Source organism: Trachurus japonicus, chromosome 15 (genome assembly GCF_045865225.1).
Source record: "Trachurus japonicus isolate A0001 chromosome 15, Traja_1.0".
NCBI classification, from domain to species: Eukaryota; Metazoa; Chordata; class Actinopteri; order Carangiformes; family Carangidae; genus Trachurus; species Trachurus japonicus.
This window is the reverse complement of record NC_140921.1, coordinates 29,612,860-29,637,186: the sequence shown is the minus strand read 5'-3', so window position 1 is coordinate 29,637,186 and position 24,327 is coordinate 29,612,860. Positions and strand designations below refer to the sequence as shown.

The 24,327-nt window shown below is 45.9% G+C and overlaps 1 protein-coding gene across 1 annotated transcript in view; it reads left to right on the top strand.

Moving 5' to 3' along the window:
* ndst2a (N-deacetylase/N-sulfotransferase (heparan glucosaminyl) 2a) overlaps positions 1-16,075 on the top strand; it is a 30,705-nt gene extending 14,630 nt beyond the window's left edge. Inside the window, exons 5-13 of the mRNA XM_085800938.1 lie at positions 123-251; positions 2,494-2,676; positions 3,491-3,587; positions 3,671-3,794; positions 6,456-6,630; positions 8,283-8,453; positions 12,708-12,817; positions 12,926-13,028; positions 15,840-16,075. Coding sequence (XP_085657064.1) covers positions 123-251; positions 2,494-2,676; positions 3,491-3,587; positions 3,671-3,794; positions 6,456-6,630; positions 8,283-8,453; positions 12,708-12,817; positions 12,926-13,028; positions 15,840-15,965 — 1,218 coding nt within the window. The 3' untranslated portion in view covers positions 15,966-16,075. The remainder of the gene's footprint in view (positions 1-122; positions 252-2,493; positions 2,677-3,490; positions 3,588-3,670; positions 3,795-6,455; positions 6,631-8,282; positions 8,454-12,707; positions 12,818-12,925; positions 13,029-15,839) is intronic.
* Positions 16,076-24,327: the final 8,252 nt, after the last annotated feature.

Here is a 24,327-nt window from a genome sequence, read left to right as displayed (position 1 = left end):
GAGCGGGGATTTCTTTAGTCTGGAGAGGAGCGTCAGTGTGACTCTCCTATGATGGGGTTCGGATGTGGCCTTTGTACAAGAAAATGTAGCAGTTTAAATCAGTGTGTGCGTGTGTGTTTCAGGTCTTGCCCCGGCAGACGTGCGGTCTCTTCACCCACACAATCTTCTATAACGAATACCCAGGAGGCTCAAAGGAGCTGGACAAGAGCATCAGAGGAGGAGAGCTCTTCCTCACGGTCCTCCTCAACCCTGTAAGACACACACACACACACACACACACACACACACACACACACAAGGTCACAAACACAATACCAACAAACCTGATTTCTACATGATAACCTTGATGTTACTTTATAATGTTTAATATTCCTATCACCTAGAGATGCTACATACAGCTCTGATTGGTCTTGTATACTCACTGCTGTCTTTTAATAAAATAAATGCTCAGCTGATTGGAATGAACTTTGAACTTTTCCTGTTGTTTAGTTGCAACATGAAAACTGAAGAAGATTCATCTAAAACTTTTTTTCCTTGGGTTATTTTTAAAACTTGAATTACCGGTACATCTCCCTCTACGACCTGATGCTCCTGCTTTAGTTGATCTGTACATCTTCATTTTAAATCTTTTAATAATTGTTAAGGTTCTTATTTATTTATGATGTTTTTGTAGCTTTTACTGTTGTTGTTTTAATTCATTTTTACTATGTTTTCCTTTAAAGGGATAGTTCAACATTTTGGCAAATTGGCCCATTGCCATAATCCCTATAGTCATAGCAGTAGGTTTGTTACCTTTAATTGTCGGTGCAAGCTATTTTTAGAACAGTGGAGCGGAGTAGCAGGCTGCTCAGAGCTACACTATGGAGGCTAAAGGAATTTCTTGGTTTCCCTCATCAAACTCATCAAATACACAATCCAACAACTCCAAAACACTCTGGTGGACAAGTTGTGAGCTGCACATTCACCACGCTATGAGATAATAACACAACGTTACCACACAGAGTTGTTTTAGAGGGAAATTCATGCAAAACCGCTGATGCGCGTTCCTGTCAGTTTCGTAACATTGTGTTATTATCTCATAGTGTGGTGAATGTGCAGGTCACAACTTGTCCACCAGAGCGTTGTGGAGTTGTTGGATTGTGTATTTGATGAGTTTGATGAGGGAAACTAAGAAATCCCATTAGCCTCCGTAGCGTAACTCTGAGCAGTTTGCGACTCTGCTCCGCTGTTCTAAAAACAGCTTGCACCGACAATTAAAGGTAACGAACCTACTGCTATGACTATACACGAATTCGGAGAACGTTTTGTGTATGCCGCCATCTTGCGGCGGCGCCATTGCTGCGGTGACATGTGTCAGTCATAGTAAACTGATTCTCTATGACAGCATCATAAATAGGCTGCATTTGTGATGTTTAGTTCCCCCCAGTAACTGATTAAGGTATCTTACATGAATACCAATATTCATTTAGTAATTAATCATTTGTTTGAGCGATTAGCAGGAAAGATTAGAGTAACAGGGAGATAAGAGACTGTATCATAAACGATATAACGTACCGGTACGTTATGCGTGCTGACGTTAGCAAGCCAGCAGCGGGATATTTAATCATGTGGACAGGCTACATGAATAAGATTATAAAAACAACAACAACTTTTGCTTTGTTTTAGATATTCAAGAATATTTTATTGACCAGCTGGCCTCCGATGATCAGAAAAAACGTCAATTACAGGTCTCTGATTTATGGTCAAAATTACCTGAGCTCCGGATGGGTCGGACATATTTTACACCGGCTTTTAGACGACCATGATCACATCATATTGAAGGGATCAGTGAGACATTCACAGACTGTCCACACGATGTGAAGGTAACGGTGAGAAGGGAGGGTAGCCAGGTTGTACAGGTCAGCTGTGACTGCGTCGCTGGCGGCTGCTGCTGCTGCTGCTGCTGCTGACACGCTGTACGTAACGTTACGGTCTAAACACGGACACTCCTCCTGAAGTAAGGGGCTGTGTTTTGCTGATATTAGAGCAGTCGAGGACGGCACATGTCCTCCCAGCCTTCCTGGACATGTTCGCAGAAGAGAAAGGGAAGAGAAAAGGTCCACTTGCATTCAAATGCCCGCTTCGCGCACAGAGCCAACAGCTGCCTGACTGTGAGTTGTCACCGCAGTAATGGCGGCCGTTCGATTTCCGGTGACGTCGCCGAATCAGTGTATAGGGATTATGGCAATGGGCCAATTTGTCAAAATGTTGAACTATCCCTTTAATGTATATGCTCAACATTGTAGTCTCGACTCTTTAACTTATCCTCTGCTCGGCTACATTGTAAATGAGCCTCCACCTCCATGTGTCCCACAATAAAACACATAGGAAACCTAAACTAAAGTGTCATATTGTTCTAACACTATTGTGTGTGTATGTGAATTTAAATTTCACTAGTAGCAGCTTTATGAATTGTCTATGAACTGAGTGAGTCTCCTCCACCTCTCCCTCCAGATCAGTATCTTCATGACCCACCTGTCCAACTACGGCAACGACCGGCTCGGTCTCTACACCTTTGAGTCTCTGGTGAAGTTCGTCCAGTGTTGGACCAACCTCCGGCTGCAGACTTTGCCCCCCGTCCAGCTCGCTGACAAGTACTTCCAGATCTTCCCAGAGGAGAGAGACCCACTCTGGCAGGTCGGTGCTCTGACCGCCTCATCCTGTTGTTTCTCAGTTGTTTGAGAAAAACATGGAAGTTTGTTGTTTAGTTAGACATTTTACTATTTTAATGTGTCATTAGATAAACAATGGATGTGCTGTCCTTGTCTCAGTCCCCTTTGGACTGTTGTTAATTTAATCAGTTTAATCCTCATTCAATCACTGTCATCATTAAATGAAACAAAAGTTAAAGACCCCCTAAACCAAAAATGCCCTTTTTGAAATTATTAATATGTCAATTTAGTGCATTTTAGTACATTTTAGACTTGAAAATGCAGTTTCAAAACCAGAGTCTGAAAAAACTGGGTTCAATTTTTCAACTTGGAGTTTGATGCATTTTCAATGAGGGAGAAATAGTAGACCTGTTTTTAGCCTATTTGGGAGCTTTTTTAAACAACTTTTTTGTGGGAAAGCAATTTTAATAGTCCAGGGCGGTGCGTGGCGCAGTGGTTAAGGCGGCCGCCCCATGTAGTGGCTATAGTCCTCACTGCAGGCGGCCCCGGTTCGAATCCCTCATCGAGCAGCCCTTTCCTGCATGTCATTCCCCCTCTCTGTCTCCCCCTTTCCTGTCTATCTCTACTGATCTATCAAATGAAGGCAAAAAAAGCCACAAAAAAAGTCATAGCAGAGCATTTTTACAAATGTTAAAATGCCTCTTTAGGGGGACTTTAGAATAATGTCTGTCCTGGTGAAGGGAGACAGTCAGGTCTCTCTGAGCTTCGAGGGGACGTAAATGTTTGAGAATTATCAAAATGCTGAATATGTGAGGTTAAATGAACCACCTTGTTTTTAGAACCCCTGTCATGACAAGAGACACAAAGACATCTGGTCTAAAGAGAAGACCTGTGACCGACTCCCCAAGTTCCTCGTCATAGGACCACAAAAAACAGGTACTCCCCTCCCTCCCTCCGTCTCTGTCTTTGTCTCTGTGTCTCAGTTTTCATTGTTACAATTGTTCTGTCTTCACTCAAAGGCACTACAGCACTTCATTCATTCCTGAGCCTCCACCCAGCCATCACCAGCTCCTTCCCCAGCCCCACCACCTTCGAGGAGATCCAGTTCTTCAGCGGAGTCAACTATGACAACGGGATCGACTGGTAAACACCTGCATTACTACAGCACAGGGGTCTCTCAGTCTTTTTTTTTTTTGTACTTTATTTTTATTGAAGGAACATAGACAACATACAGAAAGACATAGAACAAACAGTTGGTCACCTATACATTCATTCAAACTTTATACTGGTGGAGTTACAAATACAATGATGGCTCAATGAGCATCTCTTGTGGACATGTACACAATCCATTTCTCCCAATAGTGCAAATATTTATCAGTCTGTAGATTTAACGAAAAGGTCATCCTTTCCATATTTTGGATATTGGTCACAATATTGATCCAGTCTGACTCAGCTGGAGGTGTGGTCTGCAGCCAGCTTCGAGTTACGGTTTTCTTACTAGCTGCTAATAATATTTTTAAAAGATATTTGTCTCGCCCCAATATATGGGGTGCAATATTACCCAGGTAGATTGTAGAAAAAGAGCTAATTATTTCATCACCAAAAATGTTTTGTACTACTTGCATAATCTTTTGCCAATATGGCTGAATAGCTGGGCAGCTCCAGAATATATGGAAATGTTCACCACACGTCCTCCAACACAGTCCGCTGGCCGTCTCCCCTGTTTGCCACATTTTAACTTACTGTAGGGGTTATGAGCAGAAATCTCTCCAGAGACCAGAACTAGTGGAAGTTGACTGTACAGAGCATATCTTCAACCACTCTTCTTCTGTGATTTTAATCTAATCTTATCTGTTGAGTGTTTCTTAATAGATTGAATACGGGAGTACAGTTTTGAAACAAGTTTCCTATTGTCCTTTTTTTGTACATGTCAATAAATATGAGGGGCTCTCCCAGTCTTAACGTCATAAAATAGTCCGGTGTTGGACCGAGGACAGAAATGTTAAGGGAGAGCCGGAGCTGAGATTGTTGCCAATAGGCCGGGGGATTAAAAGCAGTATTGGTGCCCTGGTGGCTCACCTGGTAAAAGACCACAAGAGACTCAGCTGCCAAGGGCCAGTTTCCATTCCACCCTGTGTCCTCCATGTAATACCCTCCTACAACAACTAACAGCAGCAGCAGCTGTGGGCCTATTACAGCACACCAATGTGATAAATTACCCAAAAGTAACACGTGTGATGACATTACTGTGCAGAATTAAGGCTAATGAGCTGCTTCTAATCTATTGGGATGTGTGTAAGTAAATAAACAACAGTGACCGTAAACATGATTTTAATTTTAATCATATCACATTTGTAGGAAGTTTTTACAATTTGGAAGCTGAATTTTCACTTTCCAACAAATGCGACAAATCTCTGCAGATGTAATATTCAGCCTATGAGCTGTTGTTATGTTAGCAGCTGTTCCAGCTCGTGTCAGCTCCCCCTGACCTTCCTGTCTCTCTCACTGTTGCTGTTGGAATGAAAGCTTAACACCCAAAATATGAATCCTGATTGATAAACTTAAACGTTCATTTGCCGACAATCTCAGTCAGACCCATAACATCTCTGAACAGCTGGAGCTGAGACAGCTCACCTTTTGTTTGTTTAATAATCTATGAACCAGATGTTGAGCAGTTGAAGTATCAGTTAATAAATCCAGACTGTGGACACAGGACAGGACGTCTCCAGCAGCCGCAGCTGAGCTGTCCAACATTTCATCAGCTTGTGTCTCTGAGAACTTCACATCCAGACACCTGATGACTAGAATCCTTCATCTGGTTCAGACAGAAAGCTGAGAACCTCCAGGGTGTGAAGAGTCTTAGATACGAGGCAACTGCTTAGCACAACAATACACAACAATAATACTTAATGTTTACCATGATTGAAATTGCTGATCTCCCTGGTTTGAGAATTGATGAAACGATAGATGGATAGATGGATAGATAGATGGATGGATGGATACTTTATTGTGTCCCAAAAGGTGAAATTCTCTTTTCACAAGTGTGAATGACATGCAGTAAAGGGCTGCCCGACGCGGGATTCGAACCGGGGACGCCTGCGTTGAGGACTGTAGCCTCTATATGGGGCGGCTGCTTTAACCACTGCGCCACACACCGCCCTGGTATAGAGCTTTCTTTAAAAAATCAATGGTCACGTAATCCCGCGATCACCTATTTACCACTCTTTTTTTTTTTTTTTTTTACCAGGCCTACTGCTACTCTCGTCTTTTACTGAGTTATTTTCTCTTTTTTCCGGTTTTTCCGTTTTTAGTAAAGTTGGGTTATTCAATTTTCAATTTTAATTTATATAAAAATGCATCTTATTTTGGGGCTTTCTCTTAGCGTCACATGATCCTGCTTTGAGTCTGACCAATCAGCACAGAGTAAATCTCAAGCCCCACCAGGACTTCTTCAGGGCCGATCCGAGTACCTACCCCCAGGCAGGGACTCCGTTCGGCCCTGTAAAAGTTCCTGTAAGCGGCCCTGTGGGGGAGGTTCCTGCAGTGGAGACACGCACCAACGGGGCTGGCCCCGTAAAATTACCCCCAAGTTCCGAGAACAGAGGAGAGATCAGATATTAGTTTTAGACATTTGACTGTGGAGAGGTGACAGATTACAAATCTGAGTCTCTTTGTGGTTTACTGAGCAGCTTCTAGAGATCAGTTTTCACTTTGACTGTGACTTACTTTGACACTTTGACAGGCTGTGGAGACTTTTTTGAGGTTTTAGTTAATTTGTATTTGTTTTGTCTGTGTTCTCCTCAGGTACATGGACTTCTTCCCATTCCCCTCTAATGTCAGCACAGATTTCATGTTTGAGAAAAGTGCCAACTACTTTGACACAGAGGTGGCTCCTAAGAGAGCTGCTGCCCTGCTGCCCAGGGCCAAGGTCCTGGCCGTGCTCATCAACCCGTCAGACAGAGCCTACTCCTGGTACCAGGTGGGACAGCACTCACTCTGCTGCTGCTGCTGCTGCTGCTGTAGCTGCTGCTGCTGCTGCTGCTGCTGTAGCTGCTGCTGTAGCTGCTGCTGCTGCTGTAGCTGCTGCTGCTGCTGTAGCTGCTGCTGCTGTAGCTGCTGCTGCTGCTGCTGCTGCTGCTGTAGCTGCTGCTGCTGCTGCTGCTGCTGCTGCTGTAGCTGCTGCTGCTGCTGCTGCTGCTGCTGTAGCTGCTGCTGCTGCTGCTGCTGCTGCTGTAGCTGCTGCTGCTGCTGTAGCTGCTGCTGCTGCTGCTGTAGCTGCTGCTGCTGTAGCTGCTGCTGCTGCTGCTGCTGTAGCTGCTGCTGCTGCTGTAGCTGCTGCTGCTGTAGCTGCTGCTGCTGCTGCTGCTGCTGTAGCTGCTGCTGCTGCTGCTGCTGCTGCTGCTGTAGCTGCTGCTGCTGCTGCTGTAGCTGCTGCTGTAGCTGCTGCTGCTGCTGTAGCTGCTGCTGCTGCTGTAGCTGCTGCTGCTGCTGCTGCTGCTGCTGCTGTAGCTGCTGCTGCTGTAGCTGCTGCTGCTGCTGCTGCTGTAGCTGCTGCTGCTGCTGTAGCTGCTGCTGCTGCTGTAGCTGCTGCTGCTGCTGCTGCTGCTGTAGCTGCTGCTGCTGCTGTAGCTGCTGCTGCTGCTGTTGCTGCTGCTGTAGCTGCTGCTGCTGCTGTAGCTGCTGCTGTAGCTGCTGCTGCTACTGCTGCTGCTGTAGCTGCTGCTGCTGCTGCTGCTGCTGTAGCTGCTGCTGCTGCTGCTGCTGCTGCTGTAGCTGCTGCTGCTGTAGCTGCTGCTGCTACTGCTGCTGCTGTAGCTGCTGCTGCTGCTGCTGTAGCTGCTGCTGCTGTAGCTGCTGCTGCTGCTGCTGCTGTAGCTGCTGCTGCTGCTGCTGTAGCTGCTGTAGCTGCTGCTGCTGCTGCTGCTGTAGCTGCTGCTGCTGCTGCTGTAGCTGCTGTAGCTGCTGCTGCTGCTGCTGCTGCTGTAGCTGCTGCTGCTGCTGCTGTAGCTGCTGCTGCTGTAGCTGCTGCTGCTACTGCTGCTGCTGTAGCTGCTGCTGCTGCTGCTGTAGCTGCTGCTGCTGTAGCTGCTGCTGCTGCTGCTGCTGTAGCTGCTGCTGCTGCTGCTGTAGCTGCTGCTGCTGTAGCTGCTGCTGCTGCTGCTGTAGCTGCTGCTGCTACTGCTGCTGCTGTAGCTGCTGCTGCTGTAGCTGCTGCTGCTACTGCTGCTGCTGTAGCTGCTGCTGCTGCTGCTGTAGCTGCTGCTGCTGCTGCTGTAGCTGCTGCTGCTGTAGCTGCTGCTGCTGCTGCTGTAGCTGCTGCTGCTGCTGCTGTAGCTGCTGCTGCTGTAGCTGCTGCTGCTGCTGCTGCTGTAGCTGCTGCTGCTGCTGCTGTAGCTGCTGCTGCTGCTGCTGCTGCTGCTGCTGCTGCTGTAGCTGCAGCTGCTGCTGCTGTAGCTGCTGCTGCTGCTGTAGCTGCTGCTGTAGCTGCTGTAGCTGCTGCTGTAGCTGCTGCTGCTGCTGCTGTAGCTGCTGCTGTAGCTGCTGCTGCTGCTGCTGCTGCTGCTGCTCTACAGCCCAAACCCTCTTCACTCTGTAATCTGATTGTTGTTTCCTGTGTGTTGGCGGCCACAGCACCAGAGGGCCCACCAGGACCCTGCAGCCCTCAACAACACATTTCATCTAGTGGTGACGGCCGGCCCCACGGCCCCCAAGGACCTGCTGGCCCTCCAGAGACGCTGCCTTAACCCCGGGGTCTACGCTACTCACCTGGAGCGCTGGCTGCAGCACTACCAGCCCAGCCAGGTAACACACACCACACTAACACACACCACACAGTGGGTCTCATTCATGAAACGTGAGCAGCACGGATTTGTGTGTAAACCCTGAGCAGCGCAAATTTACGTGGATTTCTGCATTCATCAATCTTTTAGTAGTGCTGATTTTTTCGTAGCTACACACAAAATCTACACCTGCTCCGGACTGTGTGTAGCGCTTGTGTAAATGTAGGAATGCAAAGAAATACTGCTTGTCACTGTTGAAAATTACAATTTTAATCTGTATTACTCTCTCTCATGTTCAAAATACGTTGATGCCTTTGAAACACGTAATTTAAACATGACAAACAATTAGAAATATTTGGAGAGAGAGACGTTTTAGGGATCGGACACGCACAAACACGTCAAGGCTCTATCTAATGATGATGATAATCTGATATAAAACCGGAAAAAACTTTTTTGTGTTGTAACACGCTCGGTGGGCGCACACTTCACCCTGCGCAGCAGCGCAGTCAGCACCGGTTTGGATGGAGCTGTGACAGACGGCTGGTGATTCTGTAACAATATAACCTGCCTATATAACTTCATGTGTTGATACAACCATGCTCCTCTACAGCTGAGGCTGTGAAGAGCCTCCTCCTCCCGTCGCTGCTGTAGCTCTGTAGTTTTTTTTTTTTTTTTTCATGTTTCATATCGAACTATTCTGGCTTTACTTCTTAAACGGTTCTTTAATAAACCAAGGATACTTAATTCACTAAATCTGTTTCTTCCCTCCAGCCTTTGACCTGTTCCAGTCACACCACTACTAACAGAAGATAATTCAATATTTTTTCTGGACTCCACTTCACCCAAAATGACTTCGATCCGCGATCTCTCTCTTTTTTCTCTCTCTCCCTCTTTCCTTGTTTGCGTCATGGCCGCAGGTGAGCAGGATGCACCTACCTCCTAATATGGTGGTCAGGATCTCCTTATATGGCTATTCATGTATAGAGATCTATGCTAATTGCTGATCACCGGGGGCGTGTTGTTAGGTTACGATGGGTTGGGATTCATCATCTTACACACGTGTTTATGATCAAATCTGAGTTTCCCGCACCGTTCATGAATCCGGAGTAGAGTTTTAGTAACATGAGCTTTTATGTGCAAATCTACACACAGATTTACTCACGTTTCATGAATGAGACCCATTAACACTACACAGTAACACTACACAGTAACACTGCCTGTAGTGGCTGCTAGGGGACAAGCAGGACAGAAACACAGGGGAACAACACAATCCTATCCATTTTTGTTTAGAGTACATTTAAAAACAAAGGTTGGGGCAGGCGCCCCATATGCCGAGGCTACAGTCCTCACTGCAGTCAGTTCAAATTCCAAATTTTGCCACATGTCATTCCCCACTCTCTCCCCCCCCATTTCCTGTCTCTCTCAATTATCCTGTCAATTAAAGGCAAAAAGCCCCCCCAAAAAATGTAAATTAATAAATAAACTAAATGTTATGTAAAATATAAAAACAAACCAGAAAAAAGCAATAAAATGAAAGAACATAAAACCCAAAGTGTTTAAAGGGATAGTTCAACATTTTGGCAAATTGGCCCATTGCCATAATCCCTATAGTCATAGCAGTAGGTTTGTTACCTTTAATTGTCAGTGCAAGCTATTTTTAGAACGGCGGAGCAGAGCCGTGAGCTGCTCAGAGCTACGCTACGGAGGCTAATGGGATTTCTTGGTTTCCCTCATCAAACTCATCAAATACACAATCCAACAACTCCAAAAAGCTCTGGTGGACAAGTTGTGACCTGCACCTTCACCACGCTATGAGATAATAACACAACGTTACCACACAGAGTTGTTTTAGAGGGAAATGCAGAGACTGCTGCCGAAAAACTGCCCCCGACGGAAACGTGCATCAGCGGTTTTGCATGAATTTACCTCTAAAACAACTCTGTCTGGTAACGTTCTGTTATTATCTCATAGCGTGGTGAAGGTGCAGGTTTGAAGACGTCGGGGGCTTGTCTCACATAAAGGGGCAGAGAGTTCCAGAGTTTGGGGCAAGCAGCAGAGACAGCATGGTCCCCTCTGCCCCACAGAGTATGTGCTACCCCGACGCAAGAGTGTAAATTTAAATGTTTTTGATTTGGACACAACGCACTGTGACGACATCTCAGCGCGTCCAATATATATAATAGGAGAGAATGTTGTGGAATCTGAAAAACAATCTGACGTATTGCAGAATGAAAACAATGCAACGGAGGAGAGAATAATTTGGCCTGTGTCCCAGTGTGCTGAGCTGTGGGACACGAGACACAGACCTGTCAGGACCTGAATAAAAGACACAAAAGTGGAGAGAAATCGCCAAGAGTTTAGACACACCAGGTGTGTTTAAAAGTCTTTTGGGGCACTGTTAAGCTCACTGTGTTGACCAGGCGCCTCGCCGCAGCTGGCCCCGGTTCGAATCCCCCGGTGTGCCCTTTGCTGCATGTCTTCCCCCTCTCTCTGCCTCCCCATTTGCCGTAATTGTAATTATTGGTGGAAATAGCCGATCTACAAGCTCACAATGTGTTGCAATGTGTTGAACTTATAGATCTGCTATTTTCACAACTTATGTGTGACACTCTTGTATGATGAAGTAGTGCATAAATTCATAAAAAACTATGTTGAAATATGTTGAAAAAAAAGTTAGTTGAAAAGTTGAAATATGGAGATAAAAGGTTTCTGCCCAACAGCAATCTCCAATAGCCTACTTGTTGAATTAATTTGTTAAAAGACTTTTTTTTTTTTTTATTTCCTAAAACTAGACTAAAACCTTTTTGAGTTTTTGTCGACTAAAACTATCACATATAGAAATTACTAAAATTGACTATGACTAATAAACATTTTAGTCCGAGAGACTAAATCTAAAATGCCTGCCAAAAACAACACTGCCTCCATTACACCATTACACTTCTTGCATTCATCATTATCACTAAAGGAGGTAAGGGGAGAACGAAACATAAGACACATAAAACATCTCTCCCTCCCTCTCAATCTCAGTTGATTGGCGGAATTATTTCCGGCTATTGTGTAGAGTCAGACTAACTGAATAGTCTTTCCAGATGATCAAAAATAAATGTGATGTATAGACTGATACAACTTATATATGTTTTCTTCCTCTTTGCGACGTATTTTTTGACGGATGCTTCTGCTGTGGTGCGACATATAGTCTGGAAAATGCGGTAGTAGTTTTGATAGTTGTTTGATAGGGAAGGTGGAGAGAGACAGTGGGAGAGAGATGCAGTGACGAGTCCAGCTGGTGGGGGGTCGACCTGCTCCTCGGGGCTCAGTACACCCATATGGTCTGTTCCCTGACCACCTGACCAGCGGGACGCCCTCTACTTGACCCTCTCACCCCCTGATGTCCACTCACAGACCAGCCTGTCCACTTTAAACACTGTTTGGATGGAACATCAAGATGCTGCACATTATAAGGTGGTTTTCACACCTACAGTAACCAAGCGGACTGGGTTCGCTTGGGGGGCTGAAAGTTACAACATTGTTGCATTTATCACTTGGTTCGGTTCCGCTTTCACACTGCAATTTCTGAACCGCACCAAACTTTCTGAGCGTCAACAGTCAACGTCACAACGGTTGAAACGGCCGCTCGTAGATTGGACAAAGTAGGAGGGGAAATCACTGCTGACTGGCAGACCTGCTGGATAACAGTAAACATGGAGCAGCATGTGAAGTTGGCTGTTTTGGGGATGTTGTTTCTTTTTTTTATTTATCAGTTGCACATGGCTCAGCAAGCCATGCAGTACGACCACCATGTAAGGCAGCGAGGCAGAGCGTATTTCGCTCTTACAACTGCACTGAGGACAGAGAAACAGCAGCAGAGGAAAAGACAGAGACTGATGAGAGATGTGGAGTTGTTGGTGTTGCTGCTATATGTCATGCACTACATTTGCTCCTGTGTTTAGTCCGGTGAGCTTTCACACGCCATACGAACCGCACCAGGGTTCACGTGAAAACAAACTGAGACCCCGTTTTCAAGCGGACCAGAGTTTGTTTGTTTGATCCGCACCAGAGTTGGTATGAGCTTTCACACCCGCCCAAACAAAGCGGACTATCGGAGGAAACCAACTCTGGTCCGTTGAAAGCGGATCAAACGAGGACAGTGTGAAAGCGCCCAGTGGGTCCCAGTGGACTCACGGAATTCAACATGTCAAACTCCCAGATGAGTGTGTGGTCGGCTGCTGGAGAGCCTGACTGACTGTGTGTGTGTGTGTGTGTGTGTTTTTTCTAGTTGCACATAGTGGACGGGGCCCTCCTGCGGTCCAACCCGGCGCTGGTGATGGAGGGAATCCAGAGATTCCTCGGTGTCACTCCCGTCTTCAACTACACCCAGGCTCTAATGTATGTGACACACACACACACACACTGTACATCCAGAGAACCTGTATCTTTAAAGGAGCAGCTCCAGAGTTTCCAGAGTGTTTAACCACTAACCACATGTGTCTGCAGGTACGACGACAGCAAAGGTTTCTGGTGTCAGCGGGTGGAGGGGGGTCGAGCCAAATGTCTGGGGAAGAGTAAAGGCAGGAAGTACCCAGAGATGAGTCCTGAGGTACGGATACACCATCTTAAATATTAGTCCAATCAGCCTGTGAAATTTCTTCTTCTTCTTTTTTTTTTTTACATAATCTGTTTATTGGTATTTTCAAATGGAACAAATAAACATTACAGTAACACTGGTCAATGGGATAATGATAAAGCAACAGAGCAAGTGGTAGGCAAGATAAAAACAGATCCAAAAAGAACCAAGAGAGAACAAATAGTACAGACTGAAGAACAAACCCCAAGACAAAGACTAAAGACAAGAAATTGCTTAAAGGGACATTGTGTAACTTCTCCTGTTATCTATTCACAAAAATAGATTATTTGGTTCAAAAGTCTGTTTTTCATGAATCAGTAATCCCCCCCATCAACAAAGTGAAGTGTTCCTTTCAGCTCTGAATGAGCCGTTCATATCATTCATATCTCCATGGAGCGGGTAAGCTCGGTGCTGCTGCCATGTGGTGTCTCCATGTTTTTACCTTCAGTGGCAGCGTGACGGTAGGTAACCACGGAAACTCAGCGGAGACACCGGAGCTGTCGGCTCAGGTGGAGGTGGCGTCTGTGAAAAGTCACCGTGGTAACGCAGTGAGGAGGAATGGAGCGTTACACTGATGCTGCATTCACCTGCAGTCGGGCAGACGGCCGTCGCTAACAAACCAGATGTCATTTTAGTCACAGAAGTCCAGAGAAAGACGGTAAAACGTGGGTCAGGTCAACAATACCACATCGCCATGACAACATATTGTCACGTGTATTGTTTTGCCTCGTGCTGACGGACCACTTGTTTACATAGAGGCTTGTTTATGCCGTTACCTGCAGCGGCTGTCGTCCGTCTGCCGTCTGCCCAATTTCAGGTGAATGCAACATGAAAAATACCATTGAGTTGCTTGTGATATACAACCGCCAGTGTTAGGCAGTAGCGTTGTTACAAGTAGCGGCGTTAGTAACTTAACTACATTTCTCAGTAGCGTGGTCGTAGCGTCGCTGTTTTCTACATCAAATAGCTTTTCAGTAGTTAAGCTATTGTATTGATCAGTAGCGTGGTAGCGTCCACAGAAGCTACATTTCCCCAGGCTTTTCTAGACCTTAAAGTCCCACTCCTGCGACCCTTTTTGGTCATTTTAAAACCAGCTCATTAGCCATGCACATTAGCAATGCACCTCTGGGAGGTGCTCTGCACCCGCCCAGCCACCTCCTCGCACCCCACCCCCCGCTTGCTGACAGCTGGACATTGTACAATTACAGATTCAGCGCGTTTAGCGTAAAACTCCACACTGGGATTCGATCCCAGACTGGAACATAGTCCTTGCTCACGGTGCAAGCTGCTCTACCAGGTGAGCTATACCTGGAGCTGTCAAGACTTTCACCTCTGAGCCAGATGCAGAGCGGGGCGGGAGCTTGTAGCACTAGTGCCCTCCCCTGGAGCTGTGACACGTCAGCTCCAGTCTCCCTGAAACTGCCAGTTTGCGTCTGCCGTTGGTTCACAGCAGTTTGAAGGCAGAAAAACTCAGAAATGCAATTTTGCACTTCCTTTTCTGCTGATATGTGCTCTAACACAAGAAAAATGCCACAGGAACATGTGAAAAGCTCAAAAAACACGATTTTCACGGGAGTGGGTCTTTAAACGCACCGCTTCCAAGTGACGTCATGTACGTAGACTTCTGCTGATGCCCGTCTGCTGCAGCGGGGGGCGCAGCACCGCGCCGCAAGCAGCAGGTGACAGAGGAAGAGGAGAGAGTGAGTCAGGGCCGTAGCTGGAAAACTTGATGTTTCTAGTCGAGTCCTCAGAGAACAGTTACCTACACGTTCGCACGCTTCCTCTGCAACCCAAACATGAAGCTGCGCTCAACGTCCAACACGTCAAACAGGGGTTTGAGGACACACATTCACATTAAGGTATTTTCCCGAAGCTAACACAACAATCGCCAGCTAAGCTCACAATTCAGTCAGAAAACATCAAACATGTGTGTGTGTGTGTGTGTAGAAGGGCATTTAGGCAGGAAGAGGTAGGACAAATGACAAGAGGAGAAGCTGTTACTCAGATATTATTCTTGCTTTTTTTTTTTAAATAGCCTAAACTATTAAAATGAACATTTTTTGCCGATCTGTTTGTCTTAATGTTTTTTTGATCACTAGAGCAATGACTTGGAATGAAGTTGGTTTGATGTAAAAAAAAAAAAAATAGCTTTGATGTAGCTAAGCTACTTTTGTCATTTTATTGTAGAGTAGCTTGCTACATTTCTCTGGTGGGTAGCTTCAGTGTAGTGAAGCTTCATTTCATGTAGAGTATTATTGTATTGTTTGTTTGTATGTCTGTCAAATGTTTTGTTGTTTTTGTTTGGGACCTAATTCCCTTGTCTTATCTATTTCGTCTTGTTCTTTTTCTTCAATGTTGTAGTCTATGTGCCCTAGTGTCTTTCCATGTGTTGTGTGTTGTCTTCCTTGTTTTTAAATCCATGTTGTCTACCATCAAATAGGACCACAATGGAAATAAGCCTTTGGGCTTTATTGTGTTTTAATCCTTTTGAACCCTTGTCTAATGTTGTTCAATAAAGTTTTCAATTCAATTCAATTCAAAGAGTAACTTGTAGCTTAGCTCACTACATTTTCCAAGTAGTTTGCCCAACACTGACAACCTCAACGCTAGATGGGAGTAATTCCTACACAATGTCCCTTTAAACAATATTAACCTTGATTAATACATAGTGTGACTGTTGTTTTTACTGTTTGATAGTTGTTGCTTATCTACCTGATGTCACTCATAGATGATCAGCAGGTTCACGTTCTCCTGATCTCTGACCTCTCGTTCTCTCTCTCACAGTCTCGTGCCTTTCTGACGGAGTTCTACCGCGAGCACAACATGGAGCTGCTGCGCCTGCTGAACCGTCTGGGCCAACCGCTGCCGTCCTGGCTCCGCCAAGAGCTGCAGAGCAGCAGCTGGAGCTGAGGCCGGCGGCGGCGGCGAGCCGGGCCGACGGGACTGGACACTTGTAGATGACGAGCCCAGCACTCGGCTGTGGATTAGACTCGGGACTATCTAATCTGGAAAAAAAACAACCCAACGGCGGTACCACACTAAAAGAGCTGATGTTACCGGTGCTCCCGTTCCATGGCAACAAGAAGACGGCATGAGACGTTAGCGACGGCGCTGGAGACAGGAACCGGCTGCAACGCTCCCTGACTTGTTGCCTCCTGCGAGCACTGGGCAGCCTCAACTGGTGTGTGTGTGTGTGTGTGTGTGTGTGTGGGAGGAGGTGGGGAGTGCGTGTGTGTGTGTGTGTGTGGGGGGGCAGCATCAGTTTGCTGTGAATCCAGATCCAGAGGGACTGGGTGGGCAGCAGGTGTGAGACCGCCTTAACGTGTGAGGGGACAAACTCATAGGAGGACGATGGAGTGTGTGACAGGACACGGGACTAACATGCACACACACACTCACACACGTCTCGTCTCTCCACCAGAATGATTGTAAAGCAGTCTATTTTCAAAAGCAATTGTATATGTTAGGTTGTTTTTTTGTCGTTTTTTTGTTTTTTTCAGGGGGAGGGGGGGTCAGAATGAGCAGCAGACAGTCCACACACAGTTCTCTGTTACAAACACACACACACACACAGGTAGGGCCAGCAGTCAGGCTGCTGCTGCTTCAGCGTTTATCCTCAGTCAGTTGAGCACACACACAAACACACACACACACACACACACACACACACACAGACTTTTTAAAGCGGATGGAGTTGATGTGATGAGGTCACCGTGGTGATCATGTGCAGATTGGCTCCAGACTGTTCCCACAGCAACATCCTGTCAGCCAGCAGCTCGCTACACTTCCTCTCCTCCTGTTCTCCGCAGGAGCCTTGGCCTCCCTCCACCCTCCTCTCATCTCCCTCCAGGCTCAGAGGAACCAGCGGTTCCCTGTTCTCCTGGAGCTGTGTCCATGTTACATTCAGAAAAGTGTTCTTTTTAAGGCGGCGGCCGGAGTGGTGTCGCTGCTGAGGCTCATGGGTATTGTAGTGTAGAGTCATCGTACACACAAGACAGAGACAACGTTGTTCTTTACAGCTGTCGCTGCCTGTGTGCTTTGAGTTTTCCACGAGACTCGTGTGTTTTTAGTGATGAGAACTAGATTAAAAGTTCAGCTGTTTAATTTCTTTTATTTAATCATCACTCAAAAAGTGTTTGCAGCGTTTTAATAGTGATCCGTAGTGAAGCAGCAGTCGACAGCTGATTCTGACACGACGCCATCATGAGGCACAAACCTGGACCGGAGCTATTTGAGACCTGGTGGGTAGAGCTGCACCCTGGGTAAAGAACCCCCCCACCCCATCCAACACAGATCAGATAAACCAAAACACACTCATCCCACACACACACACACACACACACACTCTTCTCTGTGCGAGGAGAGGAACACAGGAATGTGAGAGGACAGAGGACAGACGTGAGAGCCGTACGGAGACTGATCAGAAGCTGCTGTCTTGTTGTTTTCTGTTTGTTTTGTATAAATGTCAAAAAGGCCAACACTGTATCATCTCTAATAAACACATAGAGAGGTTGGACACCTTGGTGCTGCCTCCTTCTTACCTCACTGCCCTCATCTTACTGTAGCTGTGTCAATGTTCTCTGTCGTCATGACAATGTGGAGGCTTTGAGCTCACTGACCACTCAACTTTAAAGACATATTCTGCCCCTTTTCCACATGGATAATTACCGTTTTTTACATTCTGGACCTTATTTCTAGCATAAAATACGATCATTTACTCACCCAGACAACTTTGGTGTCATTACAAGTCGTTCTGACGAAATTAGCTCCAGCCGAGAGCCGCGCATATCTATATAATGTGAGTCTACAGGGCAGCGGAATGCAGCCTCTAAATAACACATTATCTGCTGTGAAACTCGTTCATTTCACCAATATTTAGTTCTGATAGGCTAGTGCTATTCCCCTCTGAGTCCGGGGTTAACTGTTATCAACATCCGGGGTCTGTAGGTTGACCTACTGACCTCTGACCTGGATGATGTCATCTCTGAGCGCTGTGCGGTGCAGCTTGTTTGCCTGAAAGTTTCAACTGTTAATGCTATGGTTCGTTTCTGTGTGTTTCTGACTTGTCAGAACAAAATGAGCAGCTGGATGAAGTTCAGCTTCCACAGGCTTCCTCTCCTCAACCTGGACTCACTAAAGCTCCGGCTAGTTGAGATAAAAATGGACCCGAATGCCGAAGCAGAATGATTATTATCAGAATGAGCCGGGCAGCGGTCGGAGATGACATCATCCAGGTCAGAGGTCAGTAGGCCAACCTACAGACCCCGGATGTTGATAACAGCTAACCCCGGACTCAGAGGGGAATAGCACTAGCCTATCAGAACTAAATATTGGTGAAATGAAGGAGTTTCACAGCAGATAATGTGTTATTTAGAGGCTGCATTCCGCTGCCCCGTGTTCTTGCATTATACAGATATACACGGCTCTTGGCTGGATCTAATTTCGTCGAACGACTTGTAATGACACCAAAGTTATCTGGGGGAGGAAATGATCATATTTTATGCTAGAAATAAGGTCCAGGTTGTAAAAAACAGTAATTATCCTTTAAAATAGTTCCCAGTAGGGATGCACATGATTAACTGTTTAACCGATAACAAGAACTTTGACCGATTAATACTATTGGTTAATTTTTCTTTATTAGCTCCTTATGTCGTCAACTCATGAAGGCGCGTGGACACGTGGAAGTCCATGTGCACGTGTCAGTCATATTTCGTAGCAAAAAGTTACACAGGAGGACTGACAGTCTGCCAGTTATGTGGAGCAATCCCCGTGAGGGAAGCTCAGACAATACATGTAGCCCACAGTATGATGTGCATCATCTGCTGGAAAAAGAAAAGGTTGTCGCTGCGGTTTCCAGCCGGTTCACCTGCAGCTCCGTAGAGGAGCTCTGCTGTTCCTCTCTCTTCAGCCTGCTGTTTGGCCGCGCTTTGTATAAACACAGTTCAACATCGGAAGATCTGACTTCCATCTGAAACAGAGCACAGTGGGTCTGGTGCTGATCAGCTGTTGCAGCGCATGTGTGTGTATTTTATAACGACAAAGAAAAGAAAAGAAAACCATCAGCGATCGGTCAACGAGCATCGGTTATCGGTCATAAAAAAAAATTCAAAATGTGCATCCCTAGTTCCCAGGTGTCTTAAAGACATGTCTTGACATGCTTTGGTCAAAATCCCTCAAGGATCAAACATCACAGCTCTTTTCATCCTCTCTAAACAGCCCTGTTCAGAACGGCTGCTTTCAGTGCCTGTCCCTTTAAATGCAAATGAACCACTGCTTACCCCGCCCCCTTCTACTGCTACCAGGTAGGGGTGGGATTAATCAAATTTGAAAATTTGTCAATTCTCACATTTTGATATTTCCATAATATGTGCCTTTAAAATGTTGAAATTGCAGTCGGAGCAAAATCTGACATTTTCATGCATGTGTGCCGGCGACAGTCAAAGACGGTGTGTGTTTTCAGAACGTTAGGGTCTTTCTCATTCTCCTCAGTGTGATATCTCAGGCCCCGTCCATACGAACCCGGGTATTTTTGAAACCGTGTGTTTCTCTACACGGTTTGGCCTTTCGTCCACACGTAACCGCAGAACTGGGCTCCTGAAACCGGAGTTTTTTGTAACCGGAGTCCAGGGTGAACTTTTTCGAAAACTCCGGTTTCAGCTTCACGTGTGGACAGGAAAACCGGACATTTTTCAGAAATCCCTGCCCTCCCTAGTTACTGTTGCTAGCACGTCAAGTTCTCGACGCTGACCATGCGCTGACCACTCAGACGCTCCTGTGAATATCAATAATCACTAAACATGCGGACACTAATACAAAACCGCGTGGTCACCATATGTGGTTACATGCTGCTATTCCGACATGCCGCTATTTCGACATTGACTTCTAATTTTATTTTTCAAGCGTCCCACTAGTCCGAGATTCTTTTTTTCATTGTCGGAGTAGGGGCACTTTACTATTTATCAAACATTCCGCTTTTCCGACATTGATTGATTAGGCTACGTTATAGTCAGACCTGTCCTGATTTTTTTTCTTCATCTGAGACACTGTTTCTCATACACAAATACATAGGCCTATAAGAGAGAAGAAAAAACAAACCCTCCAAGTTTAATATGCACGTGCTGACCATATATGGTTGTGTCTAGGCATTCCGGGGGCAGAGGTGTGTTCACGTGCACAACTGCACACCATTCTTGTATCCAGTTTGATTTATCAAAGAGAAATTGCGTAGAGTTGTGCATGCACAGTTTGATAGATCTGAAAAAGGTGTAAATATTTTGGGTGTCTTTTCTCCGTAGGCCTAAGCAAAACATTTAGTAGCAGCAGTTTTACACTGCTTACTTACAGTTTTGATAAATGAGGCCCCAGGCCCTAAGCCCAGAGCCCAGACGCTCACAGATGCAGCTCCGCGGCTCATCCGCCGCGCTGTCCGTGGTGTTGACGGTGACAGGTTAACTTGACAAACAAACTGCAGCATTGTTCTGTTTGTTTATCATGTGTGTCAGTTTTGTTTGCGACTTGATAGTTGAGTTGTTGAAATTAAGAACATCACTCCCTCATCAAACCAGTGATAGACATGCTGAAAAGAAAAGAGAGAGAGAGAGACGCGCCTGGGTATCGCAGCTGTAAAAAAAAATAAAATAAAATAAAATAAAATCGGAATAGCGGTATCAAAAAGTGTCGGACTACCGGCATGTCTAGATAGAGGGATGTCGTCTAATAGCGGGATGTGTTGCTTCCTTCCGTCCTGTACATTTGTTTTAAATGAAGCCTTTCAGAATCAATCAGTGGATCGATGGATTATCGTTACGATGTGTGTATTTGTGTATTTTCGTATCTGTCATAAACAAGAGATTACGGGCGGGGTGTGTTAGTAGCGCGGACTCGCGGTGCCGGTCAGTTTGAGCTGTTTGAGCCTCCACTCTCTCTGTACAAGTTATAGCTGCTTTCCTGTTAGGAGTGATATCACCACCTACTGCTTTGGAATGCACATGAAGACGGATTTGCGGTTTCATGTGGACGGAGTTATTTTTTATCACACCGGTGGTGTGGACGCGAATTTTTTTTTAACCGGGGTCCAGAAAAGTTCGGTTTCAAAAATACCCGTGTTCGTGTGGACTAGGCCTCAGTGTCCATGTGGATGAATTGATTAGAATTAGAAGGTCAAAGGTCACTTTTGCCCATTATGACTAGAGAGAGAGCACAGATCCTAATGCTCATATCAGATGTAACAAATCAGTGTTTTTCAGTCAGACATTCACAGTGCCTTGCTGAAGTATTCATTCCCCTTGAACTTTCCCACATTTTGTCAAATTACAACCACATACAAATGTGTTTTATTGCGATTTTATGTGATAGACCAACACAAAGTAGTGCATAATTGTGAAGTGGAAGGAAAATGATACATGGTGTTCAAGATTTTTTTTTACCTGAACACACCATCCCCAGTGTGAAACATGGAGGTGGCAGCATCAGGCTGTGGGGGCTTTTCTTCAGCAGGGACAGGGAAGCTGCTTGGTAAACTAAACTACTAAATCCAGGACAATCCTGGAGGAAAAGCTGTTAGAGGCAGAAAAAGACTGAGACTGGGGCAGAAGTTCACCTTCCTGCAGGACAACCATCCTAAACATCCAGCCACAGCTACAATGGACTGGTTTAAAGCATATCCATGTGTTAGAACGGCCCAGTCAAAGTCCAGACCTGAATCCTACTGAGAATCTGTAGCAAGACTTGAAAACTGCTGCTCACAGACTCTCTCCATCCAGTCTGACTCAACTGGAGCTGTTCTGTAAAGAAGAACGGGCTAAAACTGTAGATGTGCAAAGCTGCTAGAGACTGTTATGATTGGATGTTATTACATGTTTAGTACTGGTTAGTAGTCAGCTTACCGTACCATATAACGGGGTAGAGCAAGACTGCATGGAGCCACATGTATGTTGTTGAGAATGTGAGACATTAAACTAAGTTACTTGCTATCAACACGGCCTCATCCTTGGAACACGAACATGACATGGTACCAGGAGTAAACTCGAATGAACAACATGGATTTAAAACCACCGGAAAGTTTGAAACTAACGGGGAATGTCGACGAGAACTGGCGCACCTTCAAACAGCGGTTTCACCTGTATGTGTCGGCTATGGGACTCGAGGCAAAGCCGGAAGCAATAAAGGTAGCGCTGCTGCTAACAATAGCAGGGCCACAGGCCATAGAAGTATTTAACACGTTCGTGTTTGACAGTCCTGAAGATAATGAAAAGTTGGATGTAGTGCTTAGCAAGTTTGATACTCACTGTTCTCCGAAGAAGAACGAGACGTACGAGAGGTACGTGTTTCGGTCTCGTACACAGCGGCAGCATGAGCCCTTCGATAGCTTCCTGACGGACTTGCGGCTAAAGGCGCAGTCCTGCAACTTCGCGACGCTGAAGGACTCCATGATCTGGGACCAGATCGTCTATGGCGTGGAGGATAAAAAGGTCAGAGAGAGGCTACTACGGGAGATGGAGCTGACGCTGGCAAGAGCCATTAAGATCTGCCAGGCCAGTGAGCTGTCCCAAAGGCACGTGAGGACGTTCAGCGAGATGTCTGCAGTCGCCTCGGCGCAGAGCGACAGCGCGGCAGCGGTTGGAGCAGTGTCGTATCAGCGGAGACGGAGCACACAGACCCGGCCTGCACAGCAGGAGGACGTGATGATAAACTGCAAGCGCTGCGGCTCACAGCACAAGCCTAGACAGTGTCCAGCGTTTGGTAAGCAATGCTCCAAGAATCATTTTGCTAAACAATGCTTCTCCAAACGGAAAGAAAAAAAAAAAGGAAAAACTGTAAACTTAATAGACGAGCCTGATCTAAGTGACACGTTCTTTGTTGGAATGGTGAATTGTGAAAGTGAACAAATAAATAAACCAGACAATGTAAATGATGTCACTAGAGAAGATAAGTGGATAGCTCCTCTAATGATAAATGGGACTGTAGTCACCATGAGATTGGACACTGGTGCTAAGGCAAATCTCATAAGCATGTGTGATGTGAAGGCAATGAAAAATAAGCCACAGACTGAAAGACTACAATGGGCGGCCAATCAAATGTTTGGGCACATGCAGGTTGAGTGTCACAGTTAAAGGAAAAGTGCACCACCTATTCTTCTTTGTGGTGAATGAGGGACGTGAATCACTTCTTGGTGACAGAGCCTGTGAAGAACTGAGGCTTGTGAAAAGAGTGTATCGCATCGTTCCAACCATAAACCCAACAAATGACTGTATGGACACAATTGTTCAGAACTTTTCAGATGTTTTCAAGGGTTTTGGTGTTTTGCCCTTCACATATAAAATACAGTTGAAAGAAGGAGCCCAACCAGTTGTGCATGCAGCACGCAGAGTTCCGGCGCCACTGAAAGACTGCCTAAAGAAAGAGCTCGACAGAATGATCATGCTAGGGTGATCAAAAAGGTTAATGAGCCTACAGACTGGGTCAACTCACTGGTCATCACAAAGAAAAAGAATGGTGAGTTGAGAATATGTATGGACCCTAAAGACCTAAATGAGAGCATAAAGTGTGAACATTATCAAATACCTACACGTGAAGAGATCCTCAGTGTTACACCCCAGCTAGGGGTATCTGAGGAGCAACATGAAAGTGTGACATTCTCTCCCCAAAACTCAAGCAGCCACAGAGCCAGAAGTAAATAAACCAATATTTATTGGTACAGATTAAATGATAATTAAATAATGACAGTGCTCAGTAACTTCGGGGTGGACCTAGGCCAAAATAACAAACAAAAGAGGATCTAACTCAGAGGGACAAACTAACCTGCAAAGGAAACCAAAAACAACAGAACACAGGCTGACCTCCCTGACTTAACCAAAAACAGGAGAAAACTGGATAACTCAAATGGCGGTCCACCCCTACGGGAGAACACAACAAAAACTAAAGGTGGCTGGTTGGGTGAGGGGGAGGAACGCGTGGTCTGCCTCGCTCTGGCCCAGCTGCCGACTGCCACTCGGGGTTTTTATGCCAGGACCCAGGCCCGCTCTCAGATGCCGCACCAATCACCCGCCAGCTCAGAAGCGCCGCACCAATCCTCAGCCAGCTCAGAAGCACCAATCGGGACCAGAGGGGGAGGAGTCTGGCCACCCGACTAAGGAGCTGCAAAGACAAACACACACGCAGGCACACCTACACACATACCCACTACACACCAATACACACCAAGCCAGCGACGGCAGAAATACATATGCACCCTTATAATCACCCAGGCCAAACGACGGCAGTCGTAACATCA